Source organism: Leptonotus elevatus, chromosome 19 (assembly GCF_054856555.1).
Source record: "Leptonotus elevatus isolate MCC_2025b chromosome 19, RoL_Lele_1.0, whole genome shotgun sequence".
NCBI lineage: Eukaryota > Metazoa > Chordata > Actinopteri > Syngnathiformes > Syngnathidae > Leptonotus > Leptonotus elevatus.
This window is the reverse complement of record NC_141257.1, coordinates 15,096,186-15,114,023: the sequence shown is the minus strand read 5'-3', so window position 1 is coordinate 15,114,023 and position 17,838 is coordinate 15,096,186. Positions and strand designations below refer to the sequence as shown.

The following is a 17,838-nucleotide window of genomic DNA, read 5'->3' as shown; positions in this document are numbered from 1 at the left end:
AACCCGCCTCCTCCGTGGCATATACCTCATTGCCGTACATCCTGTCGAAAGTCAAGCCTTCAAAATAATAGCACACCAATATAAGAGTTTCATCACAATTTATTTTGCCCTATGGTGGCTGAATTAGCAGTCACGCTCAAACTATTTGATTTTTGATTATTATAGTCAGCTTTTATTTTGAAGTACTGACTTTTGAAGTGATGTGTTGCTTAAATATGCCTTGCCCCATGTTCAAAACTTTATAAATAACTTATGAAATGCTTCAGACGACGTGCAGGAAATGAATACTGAGTCATGTGTTTCTTTTTTATGAAAACTGATCAGATATATGAAACCGGGACACAATATAGATGGGGAATAAATTGGAAAACTGAGTTTTATGAAAACAAGAGGATATGAAAACCCTATTATTCTACTATACCAAGGTTATCACTATATCTTCTACGATTTCGTATACATTCAAAAGATTTCAAAAAACAGTGCTTTCTTATCAAATGAAACCATATGGAAAAGTAATATTAGGATTATAGAGACCTAAATCATCACAGAATATTATAACAACAAAACCCAAATAAATGCAAACTATATATATATATATATATATTAGGGATGTCCATTTTTTATGGTAATTAATCACATGACTTCACTAGTTAACTCACGATTAATCGCAAACTATATGTGTTCTAAATGTACAATAAAATGTACAATAGAATGTTTTCATACTCTTGTTAACTTAAAAGTGCAAAAAAATGTTAAACTAATAGAAATATGGCTGAATTTTTTTTTGCCATTGATAGTCATTTTATCATAATTCATAATTGAGTTAAAAATTAAAAAGATGTACTGTACTGTAAACGAGTGTGTTATTGATTTGTGTTGAGGTCATATTTCTGCCACTAGATGGCATAATTGCATTTGTAAGATGTTGGTGACAGCTCACAGTGGTAATGAGAATAGCAAAAATGTAATGAAGCGGTTCATCTGCCTCTCAAAAATTTTAATCACACTTTATTTGTAAAACATTTCTTCCCAAAATTATTGTATAGCTAAATAGCCTAAATATGAGAAACAGCTCTCATCTTATCTTTGAAGATCTCTTATCTCTTGTTCACCTTCCTCCTACCAATAATGTGAACCTGTCACATTCCTTCACCCTAGGCTACTTTCACCTCTATCTGCAACTAAGGACAATGTCGTTTGCGGGCCGACATTCCTCAACAACAGAAAACTACGCCTAGAAACAGATGCTGAGGTGGCCGGTGTGAAAAACGAACTCCAGTCTCCCAATGGTCCTGGGAGCACAGGGAGAGTCCTTTTGGAAAGTCAGAGACATTTATTGGGGAAAGAGCGAGACGCAAGCAGGAATGGCTGGTCCTGGACTGTGGGAAAGGGTTGCTGCTCTGCCCCTTACGTGAAGCAGTTGCTGTTAAGCAGGGGTACGTGTCCGTGGTGATAGTTGGGTGTGTCCAAATTTGGATCACGTAAGTTGCATGTATGTGAGCATTTTGGCAATTTGGGGTGAAATTAGTTCTCAAATTACTGATACAGGATTTTAGACTGTCCTTTTAGAGGTTTAGGTTTTCTTTAAAGTAGTTTTGATAGACATTAAAGTTGCGACCAACATCACCAACACAACACTATCAAGAACTCATATTCAATCGCTAAATTAGGATGCTAAGAAAACTGTATGATATGACAGAAGTCTCCGATGTAAGTGGCTAGCAGCTAGCTGTTAGCATTTTTTTTTGCTGATCCGAAAAACTATCCGATCCGAAACGTGACTTTTGTGATCACCACTCGTGCTGAAAAATCCATTATGGAAGCCACAAAACACTGTTCAGAAAGATGTCCATAATGAATTATTTGCCAAATAATAATAAATCCAAATTGTGGTCACAAATGAGCTCCAATTGCTCAAGACCACAAAAAGTCATTTTCCCATACAATTAAAGATGTGTGTGAGCCAGTTTTCAGTCCCTCTCTGTAGAGTGTAAACAGATGGTGAGAAGAGAAAAGACAAGTCAGAGGTGTGCGTCAGTGTTGTGTTGAGTCATGTGTTCAGGAAAATGTTGAGTAATAATTCAAGAATTTGCTGCACACTCACAACAGCCTCGTTTTCCCATCCACCATTTTCCAAAGTTTTTCTCTACTTGAGCAAAAGTACAATTGTGTAAAACAAAAACAAAAAACTTTGGTAAAAGCACTCACTAAAACTAATTACTCAAGTAAAAGTTTAAAAAAAAGAAAAAAAAAGAAAGAAAAAGTACAGACTCTGAAATGTACTTGACGAGTAGAAGTACAAATATTTTTACCGGATATTTCCTCAGACGTCAATTTGGAAAATATTAGCTGATGGAGCAAAAATGGGTAGACATCAGCCAGTTGACTCTCTGACTTACCCTGCGTCTAGTCTAGTCGACCGTGTAGAGTATCACTCACTTATGTTGCTGGTCCACTTCTCGCTGACATGATTGAAACTTCTTTCATATTGTTAACAGACAATCTGCAGCTTTCTTCTTATCAAGTTCAAAGTATAGTGTCTTACACCCTCTCACAGTTAGCACACTTATATAGGATTGGCTTTAAAGATCATTTAATTATTACATATTATACATATTACTTTGTTGCAAGTAAGCAGCAGGACACAGCCATGACTGTGACATCAAGTTTGTTTGTTCTAGTTACTCCAGAGGCACTCTGAGACATTCAACCAGTGGGGGAAAAAACTGTGCTGGTTTACACTGCTCATTTATTGGTGCAGCTGTGTTTCTTTGAGTCTCTGCACAGGGTGTGTGCACCAGTTTGGAACATAAAACACATTCTGCTTTTTCAAAGTTCAGACCATAAATATTGCAAACATTTTCCACTTCCGCTCTGAGCTGAGTCAAGACGGTCTTTAGTTACACATGTCAAGCATGTGGAACTGCTGCTTATCAAATGTCATCATAACAGAATGACAAGATGGACGGGCGCAAGTCACACATTTCAAATTGTCACACAAGGGGAAAAATATGGAACTCATTTTAAATGTTAAAAACTTGCACACAAAAAACACCGTTTGATGACAAGTGATGCTTGCTTTTATACTGTTTACTTGTGTTTTTATAACAATAAAATGCTAAATGAAAGTACTTGTCCTGTGAGAGTTTAAAATACAAACGAACTACTCTGTATTTACTTTTATCCGCTGTTAAACCTAAACTCTGCTTCCTTTGGCAGTGTCTCAGGCGATTCCTGCGTTCTGCACAGATGTCGCAGAACATGTAAACAAAAGCCTGTAAGGACTTGACTTAGGGACGAGATAATTGACTGTTGATAACCCAAGAAAAGTGGAATTTGGCACCGTTTGTAGCGAGACAGTTCACTGTCCATCAATTATCGGCATGAGCAAGGCATATATCAAAAAAATCCTTGAGGCACTTCATCCACTGAATCCTCTTTACAGTATGTATGCCCATACATGACCAGGTCCAGAAGTATTTGATTTTTGTTTTTCCTTAATGCATGACTACAATGGATTAAAAATTTAAGTCAGTATGTTGCCCAGCAAAGACCACAAGTTTCTCGTGGGCCTGTTCTAAAAATAGCTCACTAGTGATACTAGTAAAACATTGATTTGCTAGAAATGTTGTAGAAGTGAAAATTAGAGAAATTATTTGCAGTACATCAGTGTCTTTATATAGATGACTATCAATTATTATTGACATACAATTATAAGGTTTATTTGGTAGGTTTGTGTTAAAATTATCTTTAATTAAGTGGGAATTTGTCATTTAAAAAAATTACATAAATGTTAAGTTAGGCTTGAATTTTTTCTGAGTGTATAGTGAAATATTTTATTATATGTAAAATATATTAGTGAAAGTAGAAATAAGCAATTTGGGAGGAATATATTCAATGGTCAATCACAACTGAATTATTTTAGTTCAAATTCATCATGATGGTGTGTATGAGGGCAAATGTCATCATTGTCCAAATACTTCTGGACCTAACGTTACATCAAAGAGCTGGAAATGATTGTCAAGCCAAAGCATTTCTTAATCCATTTCAGATGTTTAGATTGAGTAGTTTTCCATCTTTAAATTATGTGCATTTCACAGAAACACTTGCAAAATGCTCCTAAAAGTTCTCTTCACTATCATGTAAAAGTCAGATACTTGTCAAACATCTTGTCACACAAATGTAGCTAGCCTTCATCACTCATTTGGTTCCTCAGCCAGTATCAAGTTGACAGTAGACAAACACAGGCCCTGTGGCGCTTTTCCAGTATGACTCATTCTTGAGCAGACTAATGGTTCAGTGGCTAAATTTAAATTAAGTTGAGTTAAGAAGTGTATGTGATTAGATGCACCTCACATTTTGACAGAAGGACATGGGAAACAGTTGTTGGTATGATGTTGTGCAGCTGTATACATTTGCAAACCACAATAACAATCAAATTGAACATTATCTTAGTGAATGAAGCATTATTTTCAGCTCTAGTTTTGAATAACATTACATTTTCCTGGTTACTTTATCCCAGATAGAGGTCACTGAGAAAATATTCCTAATTCTTACAAATAATATGTTATTTTAGCTTTACACTTGAATTCACAGTAGGTTTGCTCAGGATTCTCACCAAGAAACATACTCTTACTGAACCTGTTTTTCCTCTCCATCGGCAAAAGAAAAGTGGCCAAGGCTTACTGGAGCGAGTGAGGACATTACCTGCCGACACGGAAGAAGTTTGATGATTAAAGTAAGAAGCTGCGCACTTGCACGGGTCATGGAAATTGTTCACAGATTTTTCTCCCAAGAAAAAACAGCTTCACAAAACAATTCAGAATTCAGCAGGTGTACACATGTGAATGTTTGTCTAGCGTTATAGTGTGACGTTGTTTTGAGTTGATTTCCTCCTTTAGATTAAATTAGCCCAATATTCTAATAATGCAATAATGATATACAGTACTAAAAACAAAACCTACACGTGAACATAACTCATCCTTATTTGATCGCACATCAATTTTATAGACGTTAATAAATCAGCACTAAAGTACACCCCATCATTCTGATCCCTAAATCCTGCAATTGCATACATTTGTCATTCAAATTTGTATACAATTCATTAAAAGAAAAGAAAAATCTGCAAAAGATTCAAAATAAACTAGAAATTTTTCTGCGGAAATTTTGAATGGGACTGCTGGCTGGCTCTTGCAAAGTGGAAAGCCGCATGCAATAGACTACGTAGAAGTAGTAGTAGTTGAAATCAGGTCACTTCCTGTTTAAATGGGTCACTTCCTGTTGAAATATTTATTTTGCTTTCTTCATTAATTCAAACTTCAACATCCAATTCAAACTGAGCACACAAACCAAGTCAAGCAAGACACAAAAAAAAGAAAACACTCAAAACAAAACAAAAAACTCCAAAAATCTTGTTGGAATTAGGCCACTTCTGGGTCTGCTTACAAGGATTTGATTTGATTTTTTAACAATTGAGCTTCACAGAAAGACAACTTTCCACATTAGGAATGAGACATCTACCTTTCTCAATATTACAATAATAAAGGTGTAGTATTACTGTGGGAAAAAAAATATTTTGACAAAAAGTAATGTTCTCCCTGTGCTTGCATTAGTTTTCTTAGTGTAATCAAGCTTCCTCCTACATTACAAAACCATGAATGTCAGGCCTAATTGAATACTAGTCAACTGTCCATAATAAGTGTCCCCTACCACTGTTCAGATGGAAAATAATTGTTACAACGTGTTGTGGCATCCTATTGGGAATATAGACAAGCAACCCCACTTCAATGGTTGCCAGTCTGCGAAAACTGTTGACTGGTACTTCCACACGGTCCTTGCCAAAAAATAGTTATACGTAACGTGCCCTTGCAATTGACTGGCAAACAGTATACTGCTGTTTGGACAAAGTCAGCTTGGGTAGGCTCCAGTTACTCCGCGCTAAGTTGAGGACTGCTGAGAATATTGTCAACTCCCCCCCCACAAAGTTAATGTTTTAGAAAATCACCATAACCATCAGTGTGAGCAGTTTAATTTATTTGAGATTGGTCAAATGTTGAAACAAAAATGATCTCTTTTGTTTGTTTGTTTTTTTACAAATATAAACCAATTAAAATAGAGCTAGATTCATGTAATATCAACAGATTTCTCATCATCATCATATTCTCATAATAGTATGTCTTTTATCTCATAATACTAATTTATTATTCTACTATTAAAACATTATTCTTGACTTTTTTTTTTTTTTTGCAATGTGGCTCCAACACTCCCCTAGGAATACCAGAGGCCATCACTACCGCATCCATAGTCTCTGCATGCAATACACATGCGGCTGCTAGTCGGCCTCTCGCAGTAAAGAGAGGTAGACGGTAGACTGGAGGAAGCGGGGGTAACAGTCTTGGTCCAGGAGTGAGTAGATGCGCTTCTGTGCGTGGGACAAAGATGTGTGAGAGGGAGCCTGCAGCAGCTGGATGGTCAGATCTCTGGTCTTGCTGTCTATGTTCACCTGAAGAACAGACGGCATAATGATGAAAAGAGGAATTAATGTGCATCAAGTTGATACATTGCCAAAAACAAATACCTTAGCAAGGAAAGTGGGACACACGTCTATGTCTAAGTACAAGATGCTAAGTGACTAAAGGTCAACATAACAAAAGAAGCAGAATGGAATGTACCGGTATGTACATTACTTTGCAAAGTGTTAAACGTTAAATGTGACGAGACACACATGCAGGCACACACGGCTAGCCAAACTCTGTAATTCTTTGTCCTTAAAACGTCATCAGTTATGTTGTATACTTTTTTTTTAACCAGATAGCTAAAATATTTAATGTAAACTGGGTATATCTATGGAGGACAAAAACTGTCAAAATTTAAAAAAAAAAAAAGCTTGCATGGAGGACTCCATCAATGGACAACTATCTTGTCCACTGTTGGTTTTTATCTATTTTTATTTTTTGAATCTCGTTTTTTATTTTTACTTTTATTTATGTGTGTGCGTGTGTATATGTATAGTTGGTGTTTTGTATTTTCATTTAGATTTATTTATTTATTCATTCATGTATTTATTTTTTACATTGGCAGTTTTGGTCCTCCATACCTATTTACCCAAAAACAAATACCATCCCTGAGTTTGGATGGTATGAAAAACAATGACTTATGTCAGTCATTGTAGCTAGAATGACCATAAAAGTGGGCATGTACCTCCCGAGGTGAACCAGGTTGGATGTAGGTAGTGCAGATGTCCTTTGCTCTCCTCTGCAAGCTGAATTTGTTGGACGAATGTTTGTACTGCTCACAGGCCAGATAGAATTGCAGATTTTCTTCACTGAACTCGGAACGTAGGAAAGTCCCGAACACTGAAACTCCAGCTGAGATGAGAGAACGAAAAAAAATAAGTCGAGTTTAACTTAGCCGGTCGTACTATACATTTTAACAATAACAGCGTTGATAGAACAATGCATCAAGCCTCATTAGGGCATATCAAGCAAACACTCCATTGGGACCCTCCCGTCTCTACTTGAACTGTCTTGTAGCTCGTTATGTGAGTATCGAGCACGACAAGCCACCCAGTATGACGCAGCTGTGGCTCAACTTCAAACAGCTGATACAGCGAACAGTCATAGTGAGCATGTTAGAACTCCCATTTAGCGTTGATAAGAAGTCACAAGTGCCTGAGGTGATGTATGGAGGACCAAAAGTGCCAGAATTAAATAAATGAATACACCATTAAATAATTAAATAAAGGTGTCAGGAAACAACTAAATGTGTCATTTATTAAAGAAATATGGAATTAAATAAACCGATCAAATAAATGTGTCATTAATTAAATTACCTATATATATATCCATCCATCCATTTTCTTAACCGCTTGTCCTCACAAGGGTTACGGAGGGCGCTGGAGCCTATCCCAGCTGGCTTTGGGCAGTAGGCGGGGTACACCCTGAACTGGTTGCCAGCCAATTGCAGGGCACAAAGAGACAAACATCCATCCACACTCACAATCACACCTATGGATAATTTAGAGTGTTCAATTAACCTGCCATGCATGTCTTTGGAATGTGGGAGGAAACCGGAGCACCCGGAGAAAACCCACGCAAGCACGGGGAGAACATGCAAACTCTACCCAAGCAGGCCAAAGCCCGGACTCGATCTCACGTCCTCTGGACTGGGAGGCGGACGTTGTGCAAAACCAACATAAAAATAAAAGTGATATTTCTACCATTTAGCTAAAGTACAGTTTTGACTTGTAGGTGTTTCCATTGAAGAGTGATTTGCTTCTGAGGCGTAGTTCTCGTAAAGACCCGCCTCGACTCTCGCGAGATCTCGCGGTTCTTGTAGGCGGTCACGTCACGCTAATGGCTCCTCATGAACGTCACGGGAATAAATAGTAGCCGCGGCAGCCTTGGCTCAATAAGATTTGTCCCCTCAGGAAACAATTCCGACACAAAAGCGAGTGGCCCTGTGCTTCCGCCTTCCTTTTCTTCCTTTTACCGGGCGGGGTCACATGACTACAGGAAAAGGGACTTCCATTTCAACATGTCTCAAAAAGCACCTCATGAGAGCGTAAATCTGAGTCTAATTGTAACGCACCTATTGAGGTCAATAGCGCCACCCAGCCTATCGAATTGTTTTCACTAGCTACTCACTCTGCATCAATTTATTGTTCTGAAATGGATTTGCCTTGACTTGGTGAGCAGGGTGACCAATCAGGTGTTAGGACCTGCCCACCACCAAACTTTGATGGGTGAGTTTGACAGATAAAAGAAATTCATGAAACACCGCAACATAGTGACCATGAAATAATTATTAATATACAACTAGAATGTGTGCTAGGAAAATATGCTAACTCTCCGACATTTGGGCTTACATACAACTAGGATGTGTGCTAGGAAAATATGCTAACTCCTCCCACATGTGTGCTTATACGCTAACTCTCCCACAATGTTGCGGGTTAATACTTTTATGAAAAGAAGAAGCTAAGACTTGTCTCAATTTGTCTTTGTGATATTATGTGAAGCATACTGTAACTTCAGTTCAGCTAAGTCTATGGCTAAGCTTTAGTTACCATGAGCTTGTGGAATCTGGCTCTTATCACAACACGGGACAGTTAGATTTCCAGTTAAAACGGAATGGCTTTTTATACACGTGGTTAAAAAAGACCATAGTTCCAGTGAAGACATTACACAGTCACAGCGAAATAAAATCAACAACCGGCCAATAATTTCTCCATAACGTAATGATTAATGCTTGTGGAAAGGAAGTTAACAACTCATGACGCAATTTAATGAGGTCTCAGTATGTTCTCACTGATATTGTTAAAAGGTGTGGCCATTTTACTACATGAACTAAACTGACCCTATTTCTCAACAGACATTTGAAAATATAAATGTGTGCATTCAATCAAATACAGTGCAGAACCAGAAATGGAACTTAATGTGTTGTAGCTTAGCAAGGAAAGTGGGACACACGTCTATGTCTAAGTACAAGATGCTAAGTGACTAAAGGTCAACATAACAAAAGAAGCTGAATGGAATGTACCGGTACGTACATTACTTTGCAAAGTGTTAAACGTTAAATGTGACTAGACACACATGCAGGCACACACGGCTAGCCAAACTCTGTAATTCTTTGTCCTTAAAACGTCATCAGTTATGTTGTATACTTGTATACTTTTTTTTAACCAGATAGCTAAAATATTTAATGTAAACTGGGTATATCTATGGAGGACCAAAACTGCCACAATTAAAAATAAATGACTAAATAAATAAATTACTAAAAGTGAAAATAAAAACGGATATAAAAAATATAATTCAAAAATCAAATACAAAAAAGAAATATAAATGGAAATAAAAATAACAAAATATATATATCCCAAAATAAATAATTGAAAGTAGAAATTCAAAAATAAAATAAATAAAAAACGAGATAAAAAAAAAAGTTGAAATAAATAGAAAAATAATTATATAAATAGAATTAAATATCAATCAATAAATAAAAACGCTCTGCTCTCACATTTATTTATTTCATGCTGCAAACGCTCTTTCAGGACGAAATGTTATTTAAATGAGGGGCGGTTCTAAGCGTGCCTTGGGTTGGACTTATTTATGGATATATATATTGTTGTTTTTATATCCATTTTTATTTAGTTTTAGTAAATAATTAATTTCTTTATTTTTAATTTTGGCAGTTTTGGTCCTCCATAATATTTACAATGATAATTACCTACTAAAAATGGCACCTTCATTCACAGCCACCACAATTATTAGCTTTAGATAGGTGGTTAGTATTTAGTTATAGTTACTAGTTAGTGTTCACCAAAGTGACATTTTAGTGGGAATCAAAGCAGTGCATATTGTCTGTAACCACAGGGTTGAATCAGAACCCATCTAGTTTTGTCCTGACTTCTAATACTGATCTTATAAGATGGACAATGTTGGAAATACCAGGAGACAGAAATGTAATCAAGGACTATATAACCTATGTCAACTTGCAGCAAGAAAAGCCTTTGGAGAGACTGGGTTACTACAGCAATTTATAATAGTGTTGGTGTTTACTATCAGTTCTATTCATAGAAGCAGCAGGCTGGCTTGGGAAGTCCTCTAGCTCTTCTGGCTTTACACAACACTCAATAACCTGTCACATCATGAAATGTCAACATCACTTCAGTGACTGTCGTAATCAGATAAAAGTCAGGAAGCAAGACTGTGCTCGCTTGCTGTTAAACTCGGTTAAATGTCAGACTGGAGAATTCTCTATCTACTGTATTTTTCAGACTCTAAATCACACTTTCTTAGCTCATTCACTCCCAGCCATTTTTACTGAAGCAACCTCCTTGGTTCTGGATTTTGACTGATTTTGCAAGGTCCACAGAATATTGTGTTCTATTGCTATAAAAACATGGAACCTACTAAAAGAAAGATTAGAGTCTCTTCTTTGATCAGGAAAAAAGTACACTTGTATCGGTTTCCATTTTGCAGCAATTATCATTAGAATATAGCTAAGTTTCATCATAATTCACAAACCCGCTGGCAAGAAGAGCTTGTCGATGGCCATTTTTTTGTAATAACAACCATTGCTTTAAGCCACCTCTTCATATCAGAAGCTGCACCAAAGCCTTCTGTTCGCTCTTGCATTAAAAAAAAGAAAAAAGAAAAATTATAAATGCGCTCTTGGGAGTGAAGCACAAAGTATTTTAAAAAGTATTTACATGTTTTTGGGTTTGAATGAGTTAATAGTTTGTCTGGTCCTGCGATTTGTACTCAAGTGCGATTTGAATTAGACCTCTATAGTGTTTGACTATCTCTGTTTTGTTATAGAAATGCAATTCAATTAAGCACTTTATTGTGATAGCAATAGTGTTTATGTTTTTTTTTTTATGTATTCACTTTTTTTTTTACTGCTTTTACTCTCTCCACTCCTCCTCACTTTGGACACTTTCCTGCCAATGGGACAAGGGATGCAAATTAGTCAAACGGCTATAATCCCATAGATATTTACATTTGTAACTGTTCAATAATATATTCTGTCCCATTTTTTTAAAATAAACAAATAAATGGGAAAAAAATATAAATAAATGACTGGTATCCAAAATCCCCATTCCTTAATCTTGTTGACAGCAGCAAACGAATTCAGGTTGGAATCAAAATTTCCGCTTCTAACTACGGATACGTTTTTCTTTGTAGTTTAAAATGTCTGACGTTAACTAGAATCCCGCGTCACATTGTGGCCAAAAGTGGAACCTTGGTCAGTTATTGCGACTATTGGTGCCGTAAATAGCAAATCCTCGTAAATCCTGTGGGAGCAAACTAATGACATATTTGATACATTGCCAAAAACATATATTGAAAACAATATTTGAAATGACTACATTATTTCCTTTTTTTTCTTCCAGTTCTTCTTATACTTTTTTTTGCAAGTTGGCAAATACATGGCTTTCATGTAGGGCTGTGACGCAGGATTCAAGTTAAGGTAAGCCATTTTGAACTAAAAAGAAAAACTTCAACGTGGTTCCAAACAGACGTTTCGAACCCAACTGTAATTTGTTCAACAGGATTAGGGAACAGGGATGTCAGGTGCTTGTCTGAGCTCTACTTTTCTTGGTTTCAATTTTTGTAAAATAAATTTCCTCCCAAACGTGATCCAGAGCGGCCTATAGTCCGAAGAAGAGAATAAATAAGAATGGCTTTGATTATCAGTATACAATTACTACCTCAATGAGACTGGAATATTATTACCAGAATAATCATTAAAAAAGAAAATAAAAGAAACTGCTCCATTGATCTTCACAACCATGTGGATGTAGTAGAGCCGCTGAGGAAACCACCACATTTCGGTGCAATGCCAAAGAGCAGATCCAATAATTACTTGTGAATTGAGCCAATTAACAAATTAGCCACAGTTGGTTGTCCTGAGCTGAGTTTGAATGTTTTGGTGCCTTGTTCAAGCATTCTAGACGATTAAACACATTGCGGGATTATGCAAACTGTATCAATTAGGGGTGTCAGGCGATATTTTTTTTAAATCGTACTTTATCGCATGAGTTCAACAGTTCTAGTTCTAAAGTATCTGTTCTAAATGTAAAATAAAATATACAGTATTTGTTTTAAGTTTTCATTCTCTTAACATAAAAGTGGACAAATATGTTAAGCTAATGGAAATATGGCTGCATCTTTTCGTATTTATACAGTAATTTCAAAATTCATAAAATAAGTTAAAATTTAAAAAATGTGTGATATTGATTTGTGTTGGTAATTTTTCTGCCACTGGATGGCAGAATTGCATTTGTAAGACGGTTACAGCTCAGTGCATTTTTCTTTTCATTTTAAAAGCTATGCAATCTTAAACATGAAGTAACGTGAAATTCTGCACATTTTTTAAATTGTAAAATACAACTTGACCCCAGTCTCCACAAATATATGCATTATTATTTAATTCATTACTGCTAAATGTTGACGTGGACGTGTCTGCTGCGTTGTGACTGGAATTCCCCCAGTACAGGCTTTCCAAGTAAGGAGCGGTCATTAATCACGCGTTCAAAAAATTTGTGGCGTTAAAAGAACTTTAAATTACCTCAAAATTAACGCACTAATTTTGACACCCATAGTATCAATACATCTGTTATTGTTCCTCCATATCTACTGTTCCTGGTCTGCCTGCCTTTCTAGTACATCAGTATAATTTTACTATTTTAAATACAATATTGCTGAATATGGATTTCCACTCTGTAATGGGAACATATTATAGAAATGTGAGTCTTTCCATATGTCTCCAAAAAGTAAAGATCCTGTAGGGCCACTCTGAATTTCCACTCTATTTAGATAATAACTGCCCCTATATAGACTTTCTCAGCTCGTGACTTGGCGAAGAGCCACCATTTTTTAACTACATTTCCAAAAACACTATGTCGAAAACAAAAGGTAAGCAGCGCTGCAGTAAGTTTTGTTGGATGCACAGAATGGTGTTGGTTGTGTCGTCTGCATGCACCCGGGGTGGACAAGGATTTTTGGCTTAGACGGCTCCTCATAATTAGTGAAACCGACTTGTATGGTATGCGCTCCCTGAAGGAATGTAATTTACTATTATCCAAACCCAACACTATTGTGGTTAGGTGTACATACTATATGTTATGTGGTATGTAGTCTCTCTTCTCTCCACTCAACTTAAGGTTTGACTAGACGGGTGAGGGGAATATGTTTATAAAATGGCAACTTGGAAATTTTATTTAAATTTAAATTTAAATAATATTTAAAAACTACCTGTAGTAACTGCAACAATGTTTGACTAACAACTAATGTTTTCAGCTGTTCCATTTGCATGTTTTTTGATAATAGTCAGAAAAGACTCAGTCATGCATGACACCAACCTAGATAACTGAAAACGAAGCTAGCTCCCATGGCGCTCGTTTACCTGCTAGGGAGCTAGCTAGCTAGCATCAGGGGCTAAATCCAGGTTTTTACTTTCTGGACCTGGATTTGCCACCTCTAAATTCTCCGCAGGCATTCTTGTAGTCAAATAAGAGCATCATATTTAAGAAAAAACAATTGTCTTTGGCTTTTTCTTCTTAGAATCATACCAAAAATATTCTTTACAATATCATGTCCTAAACCCGGTATTCTGATTAATATTGCGTTTGTGGAATATAAAATATGGAATATTAAGCAGCAAAAATCCACCTGTTTTTATCCATCTCAGTGGTAGCCATTTTGCCACATGCTGTCGACTGAAAATGACATTACAGTTTCTCAAGGCTCAGGTAACGACCAATCACGGCTCACCTGTTTTCTGTGTTTGGTCATGTGACATTTGCAGCTAGCTAGCTAGCACTATGGGCTAAAGCCAAACTGTGGAAGGGTTTTTACTTTCTGGACCTGGATTTGCCACCTCTGCATAGAACATATTATTGTAAAGATTTTTGATTAATTGTATTTATTTATTTATTTGGGGGTGGGGGGGGGTAGTTTACTAGCCTGGCAATAGCCAGTTTGATTTGTGCTTCATTCGAGGGAGTTCTCCACAATATCAGTCTGGGACTGCTCCACGTTGATTTGCTCGGGAAAGGCGCGGCATGCTGTACAACACTGTTGGGTTGGGGGCGCGGGCCGTGTTGGGGTGGGGGGCGCTCCTGCTCCTGGGTTTGCTTTCCGGCCGGTGGCCCTGGCGGGGCCCGGGGGTCGTCCTTTGGCGCTGCCGCGGCCTGGGGGGCCCTGAGGTGTTGCGCTTGCTCTGTCCTGGCAGGGGTCGTCGGCTCCCCTCTTTGGTGGAGATTTTCATGCATGCCAGATCCACCACACCAGCATCTATCGAAACTCAGACAGAATCTGCTTCTTCCTCAGGTCATTGAATCGGTGGAGGCTGGTGTCTGTGGATCTCACTGTGCTTCGTCTGTCCTTCCTTCCTTTCCTCAGTCTCTCCTTTGGTCTCTTGAGGTCTCCCTGATTTGTTGTAATTTTGATGTTTCTGGGGTTGGTGAAGAACTCTGGTTGGTGGCCCGGTGGGTGGTGTCTGGTCGGTGCTGGATTTCACTTTCCTTTCTTTTCTTTGGTCTTTCCTCGGGTCTCCTGACGGCGGTGTTCGGTTTAGGTGAACGGTATGGGATTTTTTTAATAGGTTTTTGGTGAGCTAACGAATACACACACACTCACACGCACATACACATACTCACCCACATACAAAATAAAAAATGTAAAAAATATATAAAAAAATAAAAGAGCAATGATGATGACATTACCGAATGAACAATACTGAGCTCTTAAAGAAGAAATAATAAAAAAGAAAAAAAGAAAGAAAAAAAAGAAAAATAATAAGTAGAATGTTAAATCTGGCACAGTAGAGAATTGTAAACTGTAGAGTGCAGAGAAGAAACTTCTGTATAATATCTAATCTAAACCAGGGTCATAATAGTGATGCAAACACATACGGAGGACCAAAACTGCCAAAATTAAATATAATATAATAAAATAAATAAATAATGAATCAAAGTGAAAATAAAAACAGATGTAAAAATTGTAATTCAAAAATGATATACAAAAAATAAATATAAATGGAAATAACAACAATACATATATCCATAAATAAATAAATAAAACTTTCAAAATTGTTTTTAAATCTCGGTTTTTTTATTATTATTTATTTTTACTTTTATTTATTTATTTATTTAGGGATATATATATATATTGGTTTTTTTGTATTTATTAATTTTTTTTGTATTTAATTTTATTTTCATTTATTTATTTATTTAATCATTTATTTATTTTTGCAGTTTTGGTCCTTAATAAACACAAGCTAAGTGCCAAGTGTTCATGGGAGTATCTAGTATGCTTTTGGATCAAGATACAGGAAATAATCTAAGTGGATGCTCATTCCAGAGAGAGAGAGAACAAAGAAAAACAGCTCAATTAGCTTGTGTGCTTCCGTCTTCAAGATAATGAAGGCAATGAGGAAGTCGTGTTAACATCTTTGACCAGACAAGCACTCACTCTGATTTGCCAGCAGGTTGTCCAGGGACTCGGCCCATTTTTCGATTTCTTCTCGACTTATCAGGTGCTTCCGACTGCGGCCCACCTGGCTCCACTGACGCATGAACAGCAGACGTGACCTCCTCTCTTTGGCACTGTGAACCAGCAACAACAGAGACTACGTCTTGGAACCAAAACTGAGCTACTTTCATTTTTAAAACGTGTCGGCTGAGACTGAAGTAACAAGATAATGTATAATTCTTACCTGTCTTTGTTTTCTGTGTTTGCAAGGTTGGAGTTTGACGAATGGGGACTCTGAAAGACAACACATCATTCACATGGAAGTGTAATAAATGGTTTACTGTAATATATGGAGTATTCACTGAAATATGACATTCTAAAGAAAACCGGCTGACTCATGTCTCCACTTTACATGTGTATGAACAATCTTCTCTCATAGAGCGGGTTTGGAGTAATTTAGCTAGATAGCTAAAATTTCCATTGTGGCTATCTTTGCTATTAGAAAATAAATTAATTGAAAGACATGAAAAAGCATGGAAGACAACAGTGAAGAGAGTTCTGTACAATAGTGTCTCTAGAGATGTGCCTTTTTCTTCATACTGTGGCCAAACACTTTGGCAGTGGCTAAAATAGCCTCACTAACTGCTGCTTCAACTCTTTTAAAGAACAATATAAATATTTATAGTACACGCTGTAAAAACAATAATGTGACAAAATATTAAGCTGCGGGGAAACAAGGCATTTTTTAAAATGTTTTACAGTTGCTCACAACAATCTATAAAAAAAGTGTGGCACAAACATGGAAAAATCGAACACTGTTGTGAAACTAAATTTGAATCACTGACAAAACTAGTGGCCACAAATCAAGAGATAGAATAGATACAAACCCAATTCCAAAAAAGTTGGGACACTATACAAATTGTGAATAAAAACTGAATGCAATTATGTGGAAGTGCCAAATTTTAATACTTTATTCAGAATAGAACATAGCGAACTGGTCAAAAGTTTCAACTGAGAAAATGTATAATTTTAAGGGAAAACGCAGCCATGATGTTGTAATTGGTGCTGCATGTGGTCTGGCATTATAGTGTTGAGAAATGCAAGATCTTCTCTGAAAGTGATGATGCCTGGATGGGAGCATATGTTGTTCTCGAATCTGAATATACCTTTCTGCATTGACGATGCCTTTCCAGATGTGGAAGCTGCCCATGCCACACGCACTCATGCAACCCTATACGATCACAGATGCAGGCTTATAAACTGAGTGCTGAAAACAACTTGGGTTGTCCTTGTCCTCTTTAGTCAGTATGATATAGCGCTCCAGTTTTCCACAAAGAACTTCGAATCGTGATTCGTCTGACCACAAAACAGGTTTCCACTTTGCCACACTCTATTTTAAATAACCCCTGGCCCAGGGAAACATCTGCGCTTCTTGGTCTGCTTTAGAAATGGCTTCTTCTTTGTACTGTAGTTTCATCTGGCAACGGCGGCTGGCACGGTGGATTGTGTTCACCCACAATGTTTTCTGGAAGTATTGCTGAACCCTTTCTGTGATTTCCCTTACAGTAAGCATTCCTGTTTGCGGTGCAGTGCCGTTTAAGAGCCCGAAGATCATAGGCATCCAGTATGATTTTTCGGCCTTGACCTTTACACAGAGATTATTCCATATTCTCTGAATTTTTGGATGATGTTATGTACTGTAGATGAGGATTACTTCAACCTTTTTGCAATTTTTCGCTGGTAAAAGCCTTTCTGATATTTCTCCACTATCTTTCTGCGCAACATTGGAAGAATTGGTGATTCTCTACCCATCTTTGATTCCGAGAGACACTGCCACTCCGAGAAGCTCTTTTTATACTCCAAT

The 17,838-nt window shown here is 37.0% G+C and overlaps 2 protein-coding genes across 5 annotated transcripts in view; one reads left to right on the top strand and one right to left on the bottom strand.

The window, feature by feature from the left end:
* Positions 1–11,967, top strand: part of atat1 (alpha tubulin acetyltransferase 1) — a 23,267-nt gene extending 11,300 nt beyond the window's left edge. The window contains exons 12-14 of one of the 3 annotated variants that reach the window (XM_086062381.1): positions 1,159–1,436; positions 4,668–4,738; positions 11,891–11,967. In XM_086062381.1, the coding sequence (XP_085918507.1) occupies positions 1,159–1,436; positions 4,668–4,738; positions 11,891–11,941 (400 nt within the window). In that variant the 3' untranslated portion in view covers positions 11,942–11,967. Of the gene's footprint in view, positions 1–1,158; positions 3,129–4,667; positions 4,739–11,890 lie in introns of those variants that run through there. The other 2 variants (XM_086062382.1, XM_086062383.1) reach the window with 2 other exon arrangements.
* LOC147158132 (regulator of G protein signaling 18) overlaps positions 6,017–17,838 on the bottom strand; it is a 13,834-nt gene continuing 2,012 nt past the window's right edge. For both annotated transcript variants that reach the window (XM_086062393.1, XM_086062392.1), the window contains exons 3-6: positions 16,219–16,268; positions 15,975–16,108; positions 7,201–7,367; positions 6,017–6,502 (exon numbers count right to left, since the gene is read on the bottom strand). In XM_086062393.1, the coding sequence (XP_085918519.1) occupies positions 6,332–6,502; positions 7,201–7,367; positions 15,975–16,108; positions 16,219–16,268 (522 nt within the window). In that variant the 3' untranslated portion in view covers positions 6,017–6,331. The remainder of the gene's footprint in view (positions 6,503–7,200; positions 7,368–15,974; positions 16,109–16,218; positions 16,269–17,838) is intronic.